This window comes from Nicotiana attenuata, unplaced genomic scaffold (assembly GCF_001879085.1).
Source record: "Nicotiana attenuata strain UT unplaced genomic scaffold, NIATTr2, whole genome shotgun sequence".
Lineage (NCBI taxonomy): Eukaryota > Viridiplantae > Streptophyta > Magnoliopsida > Solanales > Solanaceae > Nicotiana > Nicotiana attenuata.
In genome coordinates, this window is record NW_017670658.1 from 288,832 (window position 1) to 305,736 (window position 16,905).

Consider the following 16,905-nt stretch of genomic DNA (forward strand, 5'->3'; position numbering starts at 1 on the left):
GTGACGATTTTTGACAAATGGTGTGAAGTCAAAATTGCTTGCTATAAGTGCTTTTCTTTGAGTAAATAAAGGGTGATTATTAGATGAAGAGTATGTTATGATTTTGTGGTTGGTTTTCAAGAATTTGAATTCTTGAAAGAGGAGAACAAGTAAAGAGAACCAAAGAATAAAGCATATTACATGAGGAACCTTTAAGCCCATATTGAAAGAGAATGGTCACAAGAGGAAACATGGATCAAAGAAATAAGTAGAGAAATAAAAGGATCAAATATATATTTCTTCTTGGAGATTGAGAAAATTTGAAGGTTGACAGCTTGAATCTAATGTACAAACACGTATAAACACATATCTTAAGAAAGTAGAAGAAGGGAAGAGTTGAATTTTAGGAAAGAAAGGGAGCTTTGCTTACATGTTAGACTTGTGAATAAACATAAACATTAAAAGATAAGAGTAGTAGTAATTTAATGTGGGTAAGAAAGAAGGTGGAGAGTTCTGTGAGGTGTTGGGTGGAAAGAAAGAAATGGGGGGCGGTAGACCCTTTTCCCAATAAGTGTTCCTTAGATATCAAGGAATAAAAAGGGGGTCATTATTTTGTGGATTGTCAAACCCCTAAAATTAATATACCATATAGATTTTCAAATCACCAAGCATTATTGGAACTTTGGTATATCTTCGAGATTAACTTAAAAAAAAAATAGTTTGGTGTAGAAAGCATCTCGCATCGACGTAGGCTTCGGGAAAAGGTCACATCCCAACGGGTGTGATGTAAGTAGTATACCCTGATACATTATATTAATAATTAATTACACGGTTCGAACCCATAATCTATAGGTCACATGGATCTTCGAGTTAAACTAAAAGTATTAAATGCAAGTATATTTTATGAGTTTATCTCAATAATTATATGGAAAAGGGCCAAATATACTCCTATATTATGAGAAAAAGGTTTAAATACACCATTCGTTATACTTTGGGTCTAAACATACCCCTACCATAATACTATTAGTTCAAATATACCCTTCTTCTGTTAATTTTGTTTATGGTGGACATCCAATCCTACGTGGCACTGATATTTGATGAGGTGGATGTCACATGGCATGCCACCTCAACGCCCCTAATCCATATATAAATGAATAAAATTTGAAATACAATATTTTTTATGGTAGCGGTAATGGTGGCAATAGTGTGGAGGGAAAGAAAATTTTAGTGGTGGAAAAAAAAATAGAAGGGGTAAAATGGATTAGGGGCACTGAGGTGGCAAGCCATGCGGCATCCACCCCATCAAATGTCAGTGCCACGTAGGATTGGATGTCCACTTTGGATAAACTTAATAAAAAATGTGTATATTTGAACCAATAATATAACGACAAGGATATATATGAACTCAAAGTATAATAAATGGTACATTTAAACCTTTTGCGATAATATAATCGAGGGTATATGTGGCCCTTTTCCGTTAATTATATAAGGTGATCGGGGCCGAGAAGGGGAAGGAAAGGGGGATCGAACGGGAATCAAACCCACTCTTATTGTGTGGAAGAGTACTCCCACTGGTATTATTATACTATAAATTTCGTTAATAGTTTAATTTATGTACACAGATAATGTAAAACAACTTTTACACATTCAGATTGTCTATAAGATTACTACATGAACTGCCATAAGTAAAACTAATTACCTGAAAAATAAGGTAGTCAACCTGTGATGACAGGTTAATTATACTAACAATTCAAATACGATAAGTTAAATTATACTCATAATATAAGAAATTATTTACACCGTTAGTATATTTAAGTTAAATAATTTTTTTTAATAAAAGTCAACTCTCTCTCTCTCTCCTCTCTTTTCTCTAGGGAGAACATGCATGTTTCCATTCATTTTGGGTAAATTGCAAAGTGTTTTTGCCGTAAGGTGGGGAACAAGTGTAATCCATATTTATCATTCTACCAAGCAATCTAGTGAAGCTAGTAATGTTGTATTGATGGTGTCAAATAGGGGTATATGGGAAAGAAATAGCAAGCAATAATAAAAGTGCACTTTTAGTGGGATTTATCTTGAATAGCTATTTTCGTACATATAATTTTCACTATTGTCTACCACCTTATATGGACTATACTTAAGGTTAGGACAATCACCAAAATCTCCATTATAATATTAAAGGACAAGATGAAAAAACGAAAAATACATGTGATATATATGTAAGAAGAATGTCGTATTTATATTTGGAGACTTTTAAACTAATAGTCGATCGGATTTTTTTGTTTATTTTTCCTAGTGTGTATATATATATATATATATATATATATATATTGCATCCGTTGATTATTTTTAGTTTAAGCGGTTGGGTGATTGACTATTTAGTTTAATTCTTCATTAGTAAACCACTATAGTTTAGAGTCTAGTAACTATAATTTGCTTAATAACCATCAGTAGTATTGCTACTAACTTGTATCACTTGTATTCAAATGCGCAACGAATACAACCTGTGTCAACTGTATTCGTTCGCACAACGAATACAATATGTATTAACGTGCAATTGTGTTAATTCGTGCAACGAATATAACCAAGGCGAAATACAGCGGTTTATACAAATGATACAACTTGTATTGACTGAATTATTCTCGCAACGAATACAACTAAGGCAAAATACAGAAATACATAAAAATAAAATATTCTTGTTGAGAGTCGAACTCAAAACCTCCACTAATTAAGCGGGCGCTCTAACCAACTGCTACGAGAGCTTATTGCTCTCTTATTTTAGTTCAAAATAATTAATCTCTTATTTTATGGATTTGCTATAAAATTCAAATATAGTTATGAATGGTAAATTTGCTGAAAGTATAGTTACAAATGATAAATACAGTATAAATGTTTGATGTGTCGATAATTTTCCCTTCTTCAATTCACAATTGAGTTACATGTTGGGATCTTTACATAAATAGCCGGTTACACTTACTTTTTACTTTTTCTAGCCATATACATATATTATACATAATTATACACATATAATACACAAATTATGCATATAATATACCTTCACCGACTCTTTTTAATTTAAGAGGTTGAGTAGGTGGCTATTTGGGTTAATTCTTTTTACATTTTTGTCAGGGAGAAATTAAAAAATAGCCAAATTTCCAAGTGGTCAATCAAAAATAGCCACAGTTTCAAAAGTAATCGAAATTTAGCCACTTTTTATGTAAAGATAAATCTGAACGAAAACAATATTCAAAATTCGAAAAATACTCCAGTATAATATACTGGACTTCCAGCATATTATACTGGAGTTTCAATATAATATATCGGTCCAGGAATATGCTGGAAGTTCATACACAGGTACTCCAATCTCTAGTATATTATGCTGGAACTTTCCGCGTGTTGGAGTTCCAGCATAATATGCTGGAAGTTCATACACAGGTGCACCGATCTCCAGTATATTATGCTGGAACTTTCCGTATTGCAGCAAAATAGTAGCTATTTTTCAATGATTTTGCTAACGCTGGCTATTTTTGAATAACCAGTCCGAAAACTGGCTAGCTCGTGCTATTTTTTGTTTTTGTCAAAGCCCAATTTTTACCTGGACTATATTTAGTTCAGGCCCATCAATCAAAGTGCACTGCCGACTACGGGCTTTTGCCGCCTGAATCCATTCCCTTAACGGTACCGTTTTGTTTATATATAAAACCATCAGACATTCCCAAACTGCAATCAAAACGCGAATTTCCCTTAACCTTTGAGGATCCAAAAAACCGATCAAATAACCGAAGCTTTGAAGATCAAAATATGGTATGTTGATCTTACAAATTTTCGGTAATTACGATTTATTCTTCATTTTTATAATTTTATTTCATTAATTTAATTTTTTGTACATCATCTAGGGTTTATATTAGTGTTCAATTTTATTTGTTCATTATTTTTGTCTTGATTGTTTTGACTTTGAGTTGCTCACAGTTGTGTGTAAATATTGTAAAATACACACTATGCGGTGTGCCCGTAAAAAAAGTTTTTTGAGCTGTTACTATAAGATTAGGATTCCAGTTTGGCTATGTAGTAATGAATATTGAGAATTTAATTACAAAAAGTCTCTTTGTAGATCTATTTAAGCACAATATCGTCATGGTGGAGATGGGTTTATGTTCAATTTGGCTATTGATATATTGTGTAAAATTGTGATGAACCAATTTTCATTTTGGAAAACAATATTGAGATGTTATTTGATTAAGGTATCCAACTCTGGCTACAAAGGCGGATGTAGATTTTAACTAATGGGTTCAGCTTCTGGCCCAGACCCTGAATGTGTAAAAAAGTTCATCAACTAGAAATAATTGATTTTGGATTTAGCAAATTAATTAGGTTGTGGTAATATCCCGAACTTGAACACATAAATTTCAGATCCTGGATCTGGTTCTATCTGGTTGTGTAAGTTTCGCAAAGCATAGCTGGTCGAAAGCCTGGATAAAGGAGGATGGTTATGTCTAATATAGTGAGTCCTCTGGGAAACAATTATAGCTGGTCGCTGCAACTAGTTTGAGATTGAGGTGTGTTTAGTTGTTCGATTGATTGATTTGATTATGGTCTCCATCTTCCAAATTATTATTAGTTTAGGAGGTAATATTTAATTCTAAGAAATGGGATTTAGAGGGGTCTTTTGCCACTGCTTCTTTTTCGTCTTTGCTTGAGCCGAGGGTCTGTTGGAAAGTGGAAACAACCGCTCTACCTTCTCAAGGTAGGGGTACGGTCTGTGTACGTTGGGTTTGTTGTTGTTGGGGTTTAGAGGGATCTTTCAGTATAATATCTTCACAGATGAATATGAGCTCTTATATGTTTTGTCAATATGTCAAAACCTTGACATAGTCTGAATTTTCGATCCCTCCTAATTATATGTTAGGCAGGCGTCTGTCGGGCAGTTTACCCTCCAGAGATTTAATTATTGGTGTTGTCCTCTTTTTTTTTTTTTTTTTTTTGTGTGTGTGTGTGTGTGTGTATGAGATTGTAAGAGGTCTGAGAAAGTTTTTCTTTTTATTTTTGGGTCGATTTTTTGAGAGGTAGAGGAAGCTAATATGGAGGGCGTCTCTTGCCTTCCTGTCTTCCTTAACTGTGTGGGGGACGGACATGTATCTCTACTCTTTACTTGCCCTTTCTTACCTTTTCAGTTTTTTTTTTTTTTGCATCCAATAAAATATTGTGAAATGCTCTATAATTAGCAAGTAAGCTCTGTGTATTTTTTTTGTTCTTTTGGATCTTTGAAGCAGTTGTGTGATAAATAAGTGTTTGAAAGGCTGATCTTTTACTAGCTTTATCATAGGTGCAGTAACATAATTTACAGCGCAATCCTGCACCTAATCTCCTAATAAACTTTCAGCTTGAGTTTCATTTGTCAGTTTTCCTTTTATCGCTCTAAATGTCGGTGCTAATATGTCATTTGTTTTTCTGTTCCAGTCTTCACTTGCAGCTGCTAGGGCGGACAACTTTTACTATCCTCCAGAATGGTCTCCCAAGAAGGTAAGTAGATATAAACATTGTTGCTTCGGTGATACTTAAGCAGAAATAGAGTAAATTCCTTTGAAGGGCTTATAATAGGAGAAGATAGCTACAGACAAAAGTCTCTGTATCTGGTGGAATGTTGGATTCAGAGAAGAGTTCTAGTTACTAATTCAGGTTTCTTTCCAGGGTTCACTGAACAAATTCAATGGCCAACATGCTCTCCGAGAGAGAGCAAGAAAGATAGACCAGGGCATTTTAATTATAAGGTACTGAACCATGAAAATTCTGTATTTTACTTGTCCTTTGGGATGCTGACGCCAAGCAGCACTATAATGGCAGAATTAGTTCTTAATGTTTTGAGCCAGTTTAGCCATGAGATAATCTGGATGAGGAGAAAATTTGCATGTGTGTTTTTGGATAGAAGAAGTTAAAGTAATGTTTACCGTCGCATAGCATTTGATACCTATTGCCTTGGTGTCGAATGGACCTTCCAGATATCTAAATTTTTCTTTGCTTTATCCAAATAAAAAACTGAGGTTTACCTCCTTGTCAACTTCAATTTTAGGGAACATCTCACAGATTGAACTCATTTTTCAGAAAAGCATTCGTAGTCACACCTGGTAATTGGAAAGATCGAGTTTGAAGTATCAAGCTTTGATTGCATATTACTTATTTAAATCGGAAAAAAAAGAAAAGAAAAAAGAGAGAGGCTTAGTCGGACTTGCTACCATGGCCTTGTAATTGCTAAACCTGGTCAATTTATTAGCATGATTTTATTGCTTAACTGAGTTAAATATTAGGAATTATCTAACACATTGTGACTTCAGCTTGATGTCCTCTGATGCCTGAATTGGTATTGGCAAAGCATGGCGATTCAAAATGCATACTTAGAACCCAATTTTTTTGATGTATCCTGCTTGAAAACAATGTTAGTTCACTAAGTTCAATATTAGGATATGATGAAGGTAGAAATCTATGCATTTACACAAAGAAGGAAAAATAAAGTGTTTTTCTTGCTGATGCATTATTTTTTTAATTAGTATTCTCATGCGTTCTTTATTTTCCAGCTCTGCTGTTATGAGCATCATCACTCACTACCCAATAATATCTTCTTTTTTTATAGGTTCGAGATGCCATACAATATCTGGTGTGGAGGATGTGAGTCGATGATTGCCAAGGGTGTGAGGTTCAATGCTGAGAAAAAGCAAGTAGGAAACTATTACTCCACAAAGGTATGATTTTGTCATGATGCAGTATATGAGACTGAATCCTCTCACTTGTAGCCAACTGTGCAAGTCAAATGACTCTTGGTTTTCTGTTTGCTAATTGTAATTATACTCGTGTTAGATATGGAGCTTTAGTATGAAAAGTGCATGCTGCAAGCATGAAATTGTCATTCAAACAGATCCAAAGAACTGTGAGTATGTAATTATAAGTGGAGCTCGAAAGAAGATCGAAGATTATGACGCTGAAGATGCTGAAACCATGATACTTCCAGTAGATGAAGGTAAGCACTATACAAGTAGTGTTTAGTGCATTTTCTTCATGATGAATTCATGTTGCTATTGTCACTTAGAGAAGCTATTGCGTTGACAGGTGAATAGAAGTCTGCAATTTTGTACATTACTTTATTGTGATGCACTATAGGTACTGAGGAGTTTTTTAATAACTGATCTGCTTTTCTTCCAGATAAAAGTAAGCTAGTGGATCCTTTTTATCGGCTGGAGCACCAGGAGGAAGACTTGAAGAAGAAGAAAGAAGCTGAGCCTTTACTTGTTCGTCTTCAGCGAGTGTCTGATACTAGACATTCAGATGATTATGCCATGAACAAGGCTCTGCGAGCCAAGCTTAGGGTATGCTTTTGTTTATGTCAGTCTTGTGCATTTTCCTCTTTTTTCCTTTACTTGGGTCCTTATCATCCTCTTTTGCATGTGTACAGACTCAAAAGAAAAGAGTTGCCGAAGAAGAGGCTGCTTCTAAGAAGATTGGACTTGGTATTAGGTTATTACCACCATCTGCAGAGGATGCTGCAACTGCTGCAAGTGTTAAATTTGCTCATAAGTTCGATAGGAACAGAAGGGATAAACGAGCCATTATTTACTCTGGTTCAATCTTTTTTGAATCGTCTGGTTCTTCTAAGCGGTCAGAGTTAGAATCTAAGAGGAGAAAAATAAACGCGGCTGCTGCATCAAAGTTGCTGGTTGGAGGATTTAAGCCTTCATCATGGTCTGAAGCTGCTGCTTCATCTAAGAAACAAAGGAGAATTTAACAAAATGCTTTCCAGTGCTTTCCTCCTGCCTATATTTTTAGATTCTTGGTTAACCTCCCGGTCGAGAATTGAGTTTAAAATTTGTTGCCTTCTACTTATAGTTAGTTTTTACTTTGTTAATTGTCCGGTAGGCAGCTGAGTTACGTGTACAGAGTTATTGATTTCGAGTGTTTCTCCTTTTGCTTCTAACTGTGCTTGTATTTGTCAATCTGAATAAAAGAGAATCTGTATCCATCACAGCAAGCTAGATGTGTAAATCTTTTTGTAGCTTTCAGCATACCGAGATTGCCGGAAATGCTTGAAAATTGATTTCAGTAGTATAGTGAATCGACTTGGGATTCAAGCATTCATGTTTTGCTTGGTTTTTAATGAACTATACAAAGTTATGTTAATTCTATCTACAGTAACATTGTATCAAGAATGCTTTTAGGTAAAGTTATTTGGTGTTTTAACTGATTGGAAAAAATGTACATTTATAGGACTGAAAAGTATGATTTGGATAGTAGTAAAAGAAGAAAAAAAAAAATTCCTTTATTCCCATTTCTTCAGTATCAGTAAATATGACAGGGAAGGTCGTGAAATCCGGGACCAGTTTTAGAATTAGGAGACAAGCGTGAATATCTTTGCTATACGTGTTATGTAATTATTTGGATTTCTTGACATCTTTCTTCTGAAAAAAAATCCACTTCTGCACAATTGTATTGTATATTCACCTATACTAGTTTCTAAATTTTATTTAAAGGTCTATCCAAAAAGTCTAAGCCACGTAGCTGACACTTCCAAGTCACCACGCAACCTTGATCAAGAACTATTTTCGAAGACAATGCTCATTTGGTGTCACTTCACGTTTTTTTCATTAAAAAACCTTTCTCCAAAAGGTTTACCAATTTGTTCAAGAAAATATATCCTGATCGTTTTAAGGGTTGGCTAAATAAAATATTGATCACATGTGACTCGAGGTTTATCAGAAACAATATTTCTACCATCACAAGATAAAGATAAAATTTGCGTATACATTATTCTTGATCCCAGACTATGATATACAGTATTTTTAGTGAATTGTCATTTTCTCACGATTGGGTGGGTGTGAAGTGTACCGAGGTTAAGGTACAATATCGAGCTCGAGATGTGCATTGGTAACCTGTTCACTATGCAATAGTTCGCAAATCACACATATAAACTGTACTAAGTAAGCTTGGTGTGACGAGCTCTGATCGAAAAAACTAGTCATGTGCATCTCTATAATCTATATATGGACTATTCATCATTCATTTCACCCACAGTAAAAAAGAGAAGTAAAAATACACTTTATTACTCAAGGATTACGACCATATAGGCAAAGAAGGCCAACAATCATCTCAACAAAAGATTTTACTCTCTTCAATGACTTCTCTACAATTTTTCCAAAGAGTTAATAAACAATTATCTGGCCCCAGCAATTTTTCAAGAATACTTTTACTCAAGTCTGAAACAGTAAAGGATAAAAATAGAAAGTTACTTTCCTTAAGATAGCACATGAATAAGAAAAACAGCTATATTTCTTCACTACAATATGTGACATAACAATGGAAACGTTATTAAATGATGAGCTTAAAAATTATATTCAAACACATACAAATAATACAGATTCTTGAGTTTCACCAATTGTAGTAACAACCTTTGATAGAACATGTTGCAGCAGTGTTGCTTCTGTATTCGACCAAATATCAACTTTAAGAATTAGAATAGTTGTTCCAAGCAGAATCCATTTTGGTGAAAAACATAAATACACAGGCGGATCAAGGATTTCTAGTACATGGGTGCACTACTAAAAAAAGGAGAAAAAAATGTACTAAGTGGGAATTGATCCACATTCATCTTGATAAATAACTCAACCTTCAACCAAGCGCAACATTCAACCTTTTTAGAGTGTGGGTGACAACAGTTAATATTATATCAATTTTCGAAAATATGTACATAAAATATTTAATTTTGCGAAAAGGTCACGGGTACACATGCCCCATAATGTTGCCTATAAATCCGCCCCTGCATAAATGTTTCATAATTATATTAGGAATTTAAATTATATACACCGACAATATAAATTTTCTTTACACTATCTGTAATTTAACCTTTTATATCATATTAGTTGTACTTGCGTTACTATGTCACTAATTAGTGTTTATCATAGAGAATACATGTAATCATCTTATATGCGGCCTCTGATTGTGCTAATATTTTATCATATTAATGTATAAAACTTAAACTCATCTATCAATTATTGCATTTAAAGGAATTTAAAGCAGGTTGCAGACTGAATGTACACTACTTTTTCTTGTTATACTTTTTCGAGTCCAAAGTGTCAGAAGGTGAAATTCTTTTGAAGAAAAAAAGGCACAAAGTTAAAATAGAAGTGTTTTTTTAATGGTTGGTGGAGTCAAAAAGAGTTTTTTGGCCTTTCTTGGTCCATGAAATTTTTTGTCCTTGTTTAGGGGAATTAAGTAGTAAGCAAAAACTATACTACAATGTTTGTAGGACATGCTGAACAGGAACATGAGATGCCATTTTCCCATGTTAGGACTTTCACCGTCTACCCTTAATCAGATGTTTCGAATTCCAATCTTAAGTACGGAAAAAATTCCAATATGAAGCACGGCCCCTTTTAATGAGTCTTACACGATGTAAATCTGGATATTAATAGCACCACAATACAAATATCAGTATTCGTTATGTGTATCAGGATATTGGTCGGCGCCATAATACAAAAGGATTCTTTAAGACCATGCATGATCTAGTTTTAATTCTTTTTAAGATAATGAGAAAGAAATTAGATTGACTTGCCTATGTTCATAAATGGAAGTTCCTCAATGAAACTTCGAATAAGATGTCAATGGATTTTTACTTCTCAAAAAAAAAAAAATGTCAATAAAATTGAATATTTGCTAGTTGTCAATTTCACCACTCAAGGCAACTTATTCTGCACGAATCGATATTATTCCATTCCAAATCTTTCCCAAATACATCCTAATAATCTCAAATAACATATTGGATTTAGGTCATCAAGTGAATGTAAGAAGCCTGCAGAAGTAATTTAAAGCATATGCAGCAAAGAAGGAATTGTATAGGGATATTAAAATTTTTGCTGCTGAAAGACATGGTATGATCTTTGACTCTACCTGAATGAATTTATTGAGTTGGTCACTTCAATTTACTATAGTCAATCCAATAGATTGACTTCTATTTATGTAGTACTTTTGATTTTTGTTTTTTCTTTTTCCAAAATGTTGCAATAAATGTTAGTTTCCAATGCAATAGTGTTGTCCTTTTCTTGTTATACGCTGCCGATAATTTAGTACTACTGACAGAAATATCATCAAGTAGCTCAGAAAACTATTGCCACAAAGAAAAAAAAGAGTTTACCTATATACTATGACAGTATAAAGAAGATTTTATATTATCAAATCACCCAAAAGATGTCAAATAACATACAGACAATCCTCAATATAAAATATCAATTATAATCTTAAAAATAAGACATATTGCCTGCTACAAGAAGTAAAAAGTAATCTGATAGTGTAAAAGTTCTTTACATCGTCAGTAAATATTAGTTGAACTCTTAGGAGTCGTTTGGTATGATGTATAAACAAAAATAATGCTGGGATAAAAATTTAGTACCGTTTTACCCCTTGTTTGGTTACTAATCCTGAAATAAGTTATCCCAGGATTAAAAATAGTACGCTATTAACTTATACCTGTTAGGGGGTAGGATAGTAATCGCAGGATAAGTTATCCCAAGATAAAGCAGTAAAATTGACAATCCTAAGATTAATATAATTTACCAAACAACCAATAAGAAATAATAGCAGGATAACTAACCACAACATAACTAATTACAGTATAACTAATCATAAGCAGAGGCGGAGTCAGGATTTGATGTTTATGAGTTTGAGAATCTAATCTGTTTAAGTTACTGGATTTTAAATTAATAAATTATACATATTCGATGAATTTCTTAAGACAAATATACGATATAGACAAAAGTTACTGGATTCGGCCGAACCCATAGGTCGTGTTCTAGCTCCAAACATAACTTGTCTTCGAACCAAACGACCCCTTAAACAAAGTAGTACTATAATATCTTAGGCCCAACTATTAGTAATAACAGTATTTGATTGTTGTGCACTCAGTGGATATAACAATGCAGAACCAAAAGTATTTCTGTCAATCCTCATTCTGTAGAATTCCTATGTATAAGCTCAGAGGTACAGTAACTAGAATAGCAGAAAACCAGAATCATTTAGTCAGAACAACAAAAGAAATAAGGGTAAAAATTGGATGGAACAAGTTTTCCCTTTAGTAAGATCAATATGTCAGTTCTTCTGCATACTTCTATTCAGCATATTATTGAATGCAACAGTATTTGTAATTCATTTCTTTTAACTGCTATGGTTGATATACATATATATTGAGTTTTCACTTAAGAAATTTACCAGCAATAGCAGGTAATTCCGTAATTGTTTATAACAAACATAATGTAATAATCTGGATAGTAGAGTAAGTGAGTAAATAATATGTTAAATTACATAACAAAAACAACAACCCAGTGTTATCCTACAAGTGGGGGTCAGGAAGCTAGTGTGTACACTGACCTCAGTGTCGAAACCAGAAATGTTTCCAAGGGCGTTCAGACTCGAAAGAACTAAAAAGAAAAGTGTTCAATATATATTTTATACATCTAAAATCAATATTTTACTTATATACACAGTGTAATTTTTCGTAATATTTCGGTGAAGGGTGTTCAGTTGACCACCCTTTGCAAAAGGTGGCTTCGCCCTTGGCTGGCCTTATCCCTACCTTTAATAATGCAAGTGAGGCTGTTTCTGAAAACCCTTGGCAATATGTTAAATTACATCAATAAGGTAAATATTCTTTGTGCTGTCAACGTAGATAACTTACATCCAAAACTCATACTATTGAGCAATTGTTGTGTCAAAATAGAAAACTATCAGGAAAAGGACAGTCCGATGCACAAGGCATCTCGTGTTTACGCAGGGTTCAAGAAAGGGCTGTACTCCAAGGGATGCGATGTAGACAACTTATCTTAATACAAACCTCTATGGCTCGAACCCATGACCTATAGGTCACGCGGAACCAACTTTACTGTTGCTCCAATTGTCCGGCCATTCGTTCAGTAGTAAGTACTCTAAAATAGATATAAAAACACAAAGCAAAGTTGCAAGCATTCCAATACACATACTTGTTTGAAAATTTTATTAAAAGAATGGTCACATCTTACTCTAATTAATCAAGAAAGAGTAAAATTTGCACATAAAGTTTCATTCAGTATACTGTATCCTCTCTTATATATGTTGCTAATATTATTTTGAGCTTTGTATCTTTTACTTTGACAACATAACAACTCAGTACCTAAGATACTGCAAGACGTTGAGGGTACAAAAAAGTCAATGTTAAATAATGTGGGGAACCTGACCCAGGCAATAACTATACCACAAGTAAACATTAATGTCTCTTCAATTCATAGGTAGAAATTGCATTTGACTTGTTGAAAGGAAGAGACTCGATCGTCTATAATGTTGGAAACGGGTTCGACCGAACCCAGTGGTTTAGGTTCATACTTTATCTTTGTTTTTAAAATATTATTGAATATATATAAATTATTAATTTAGAACTCAGTAACTTAAAAGGATTAAAATGACGAAGCTTAAAAACTTGGCTCCGCTTGTGATTCAGGCAATAATAAACCATGCATTAGAACCACTCTCCAGTACAGATTTTACTTCTTACAGCAGTTTGAATAAGAAGTGATCATGGAATTTGAGACATATATTATTTACTAGGAAATATTAAGGTAGCTTAATTACTGTTAGTTTGGGACAAAGATCAAACACAAGTTGGATCCAAGTAAACTAAATTACAAATAGGATTAGATCAAATCTAATCGTGATCCTAAAATTTCATAACATAACCTTAAGCAAAAATTTCTCCTAGAAACTAAAATGAACACCTAAAACCTACGACTCTCAGCATGAAAAAGCCTTTATCTTTTTATTGTCATTAGAGGCGGATTCAGGATTTAAACTTGATGAGTTCAGTCTATAAGCCGTAATTAGACGACCAAAGTAAATATAATTTAACTTTAATGAATCTTATGAATAATAAATGGACCTAAGCAAAATGGAATATTCATATAGTTGTGCTTAACTAGTTTTGAGTTTGAGACGTAATTAATTCGTCTGAGTGTTCAAAGATTTCAATCATTTCCTACTGCTAAGCTACAAACAATATATATCCTATTCTGACAAAATTCAAAAATATAAGAGAATAATTCTCCAACCTCGAGAGCAGTGCTTGACCTAATTAAATCCACCTAGATATATTAAAAAGTGTACCGATTATAAACAAATGGTAGTACTAGACTACTAGTAGTACATATTAAATCTGGAAACAGAAGAAATTAAAATATCCAATTTAATCAAAGAAAATTTTTTTGTATTAATTTTCAGAGTCTTTCTACATTCAAGCAGCAAAGTTCAAAATACCAGACTTTGCCATATTCCATAAATCAACAAAAAAAGAAGAACAGAAAAATAGGTTTTAACATAGGATATAATAACACAATAAAATCTAGAATATGAAATTCTAGTTTATTCCAGTTCTAATGCCTACAGGAGAAATGGTTTTCTTGGTCCAGAAACTGAAATTGATACCTGGAATTGTCCAAATAAATTGAGCTAGTGTTATTATTACCTGCAAATGGGATTTGTACCTCGTTTGTTGTTGTAGTACTGCAGTTGATGTTGGAATTTTTGTTGTCCCAATTTTCAAGAAATCCCATGTAACAATTGTCAAAATAATCTATATTGCCTCCTCTGACTCCACTATTCTCATAATCAAATATAGAACTAATTGAAGAACTTGTACCCCCTAAATAACTTTCCATGATCCCAACATTAGCAAATTTATTTTCAAGAGATTGAGAGTTTGACCCTAATTTATTGACATTTTTAGGGTTTGCCTCATACATTTCTTTGCCCTTTTTGTGGCCTTTGATCATCATATTTTCTTTGGTGTTCTCCCTTGCCTTTGCTCTTGGCTTGTCCTTTAACTCCATTTTTTTCAATTTTCTATGATCTTCACATTCCAATATATGGGACTCACTCATTATGTTGTTTCGATCACTACAAGTATTATTCTCTTGTGGGATGTTTCTTGAGAGCTCTTTGATGGCATTCTTGGACTTGGAAAATAACCATTCTATAGTTTTACTTGCTTTATCAAACCCTAACATGTCTTGTAGATCGAAGAACTTACGCGCTATTTGAAGTGATAATCTCATTCTTCGATCTCTCACACCTTGAGCTGTGCAAATCTTGCTATGTCTATCCTTTTTTCCTGTTCTCCTTCGCGGCTTTGCACTTAGTTTTCTCTTCTTTGATGATGGCGATACAGGCTCTGCGTTGGGATTTGAACTCTGGTCTTCTATGATTTTCACGTTAGCACGTCCAAATCTTGAAGTATCAGGATCAACTTCAGCATCAGGATGGTGATCACTAGGCTCTAGCTCTTGTTGTTGTTGTTGTTGATGGGAAAAGATTTGGCTTAATGGGGATTCATGGTGATCAAGAAATGGAGAAGGAAAGTTATTCAAGAAAAAAGGATGATCTTCTACTATTATTGAAGATGAATTAGGGTTTTGATAATGAGCATCATGTGTATAAGAATGTTTAAGCAATTCTTGTGAGGTGTAGGAAAAAGGGTCATTGATGTTGCTTTTGGGAAACATGTATAAGGTTTTTTAAGTAGCAAAGTGTCAAAAAGTTGGTCAATCAAGCTAGGGTTTTGGTTATATTTGCAAGTTATCAAGAACCTTAGGTCTGCTTTATTCTATTATATTGAAATATGAGAGGAATAAAGCAGAAAAAGATGAAGTTGTGGAATGGGGATAGGGAAGAGAGTAGGGCTTGACTAATAACACAATTTGAATGACTAAAGCAGTGGAGGAAGAAAGGAAGAAATGGAATGATGGTGAAAATAGTTGTGGAATCCTGGAATAGTTTATAGAATGTGGAAGATAATAGGAAAGTAAGAAAAAAGGTTGTCTATTTATATCTGGGATTTTGTCAATAAATTAAATTTGGATTTAACTCATATATTGATCAGTATAGAGAATTTTTACATTACTTATTATATGTTTACATATTCTAGCTAATAAGTTGCTTAACATATTCTAGCGGATAAGTTGCCTTGTTTTTCAGATTACTAATCTCAATTTTATAAATAGTTACTTGTGATTATTATTTTGTGGAGTAGATGACTTGAATGATAAAAATTCTGTTAAATATCATCATATAGAAGTTAACCTCATTAAATTTAGCCCAAATAGTTAATTAGCAGTAATATTTTTTATTTGTATTCAAGTTATATATACTAACTACCGGAAAAGAAAACTTTACATCTTAATATAGTTTGACTTGTTATAGCTAGTCATTTATAATTTTTATCAAGTAATCAATTAATTTTCTCATAAAAATTTTGTAAGCAATTTTAAGTTTTAAAGCAAGTGGATAAGAGACTAGACTAGAATGTGAGTATGTGAAACTGCCACGTGATAGCAGGTGAGATATTGATAGTAACTGGACCTAGCTCGAGGTATGATGGGCTGGGTGAAGGGGTAGGTGATTTTGGGGCCAAAATTCCACGGTATAGCTAGTTTTCGGACTGGTCAATCAAAAATATCCAGCGTTTACCAAGTCAATGAAAAATAGCCACCGTTTTGCTGCAATAGAGACCGGTCCAGCATAATATACTGGAGTTTTAGTGCACTAGTGTATGAACTCCAGCATATTATGCTGGACCGGTATACTTTGCTGGCTCCAGTATAATATACTGGACTATTATACTTGCTGGAACTCCAGTATATTATGCTGGAGTTCTAGTGTATTTATGCTGGAACTCCATCATATTATGCTGGAGTTCCAGCATACTATCCTGGAACTCCAGTATAATATGCTGGAGTTCAAGTATACTTATGCTGGAACTCCAGCATAATATACTTGAGTATTTTTCGGGTTTTGAACAGTGTTTTCGCTCAGATTTATCTTTACATAAAAAGTGGCTAAATTTCGATTACTTTTGAAATTGGGCTATTTTTGAAC

General features: G+C 33.6%; 2 protein-coding genes across 2 annotated transcripts; one reads left to right on the forward strand and one right to left on the reverse strand.

Moving 5' to 3' along the window:
- Nucleotides 1-3,709: 3,709 nt before the first annotated feature.
- LOC109241970 (coiled-coil domain-containing protein 130) lies at nucleotides 3,710-8,142 on the forward strand. The gene is made up of 7 exons (XM_019408793.1): nucleotides 3,710-3,783; nucleotides 5,437-5,499; nucleotides 5,668-5,747; nucleotides 6,605-6,713; nucleotides 6,829-6,988; nucleotides 7,171-7,334; nucleotides 7,421-8,142. Exons 1-7 carry the CDS (start codon nucleotides 3,781-3,783, stop codon nucleotides 7,748-7,750), a joined length of 909 nt encoding a protein of 302 aa, XP_019264338.1. The 5' UTR covers nucleotides 3,710-3,780; the 3' UTR covers nucleotides 7,751-8,142.
- A 6,263-nt stretch (nucleotides 8,143-14,405) lies between these two features.
- On the reverse strand, nucleotides 14,406-15,533 carry LOC109241964 (transcription factor TCP12-like). The gene has a single exon (XM_019408789.1). It carries the CDS (start codon nucleotides 15,531-15,533, stop codon nucleotides 14,406-14,408), a length of 1,128 nt encoding a protein of 375 aa, XP_019264334.1.
- Between the last annotated feature and the right edge of the window lie 1,372 nt (nucleotides 15,534-16,905).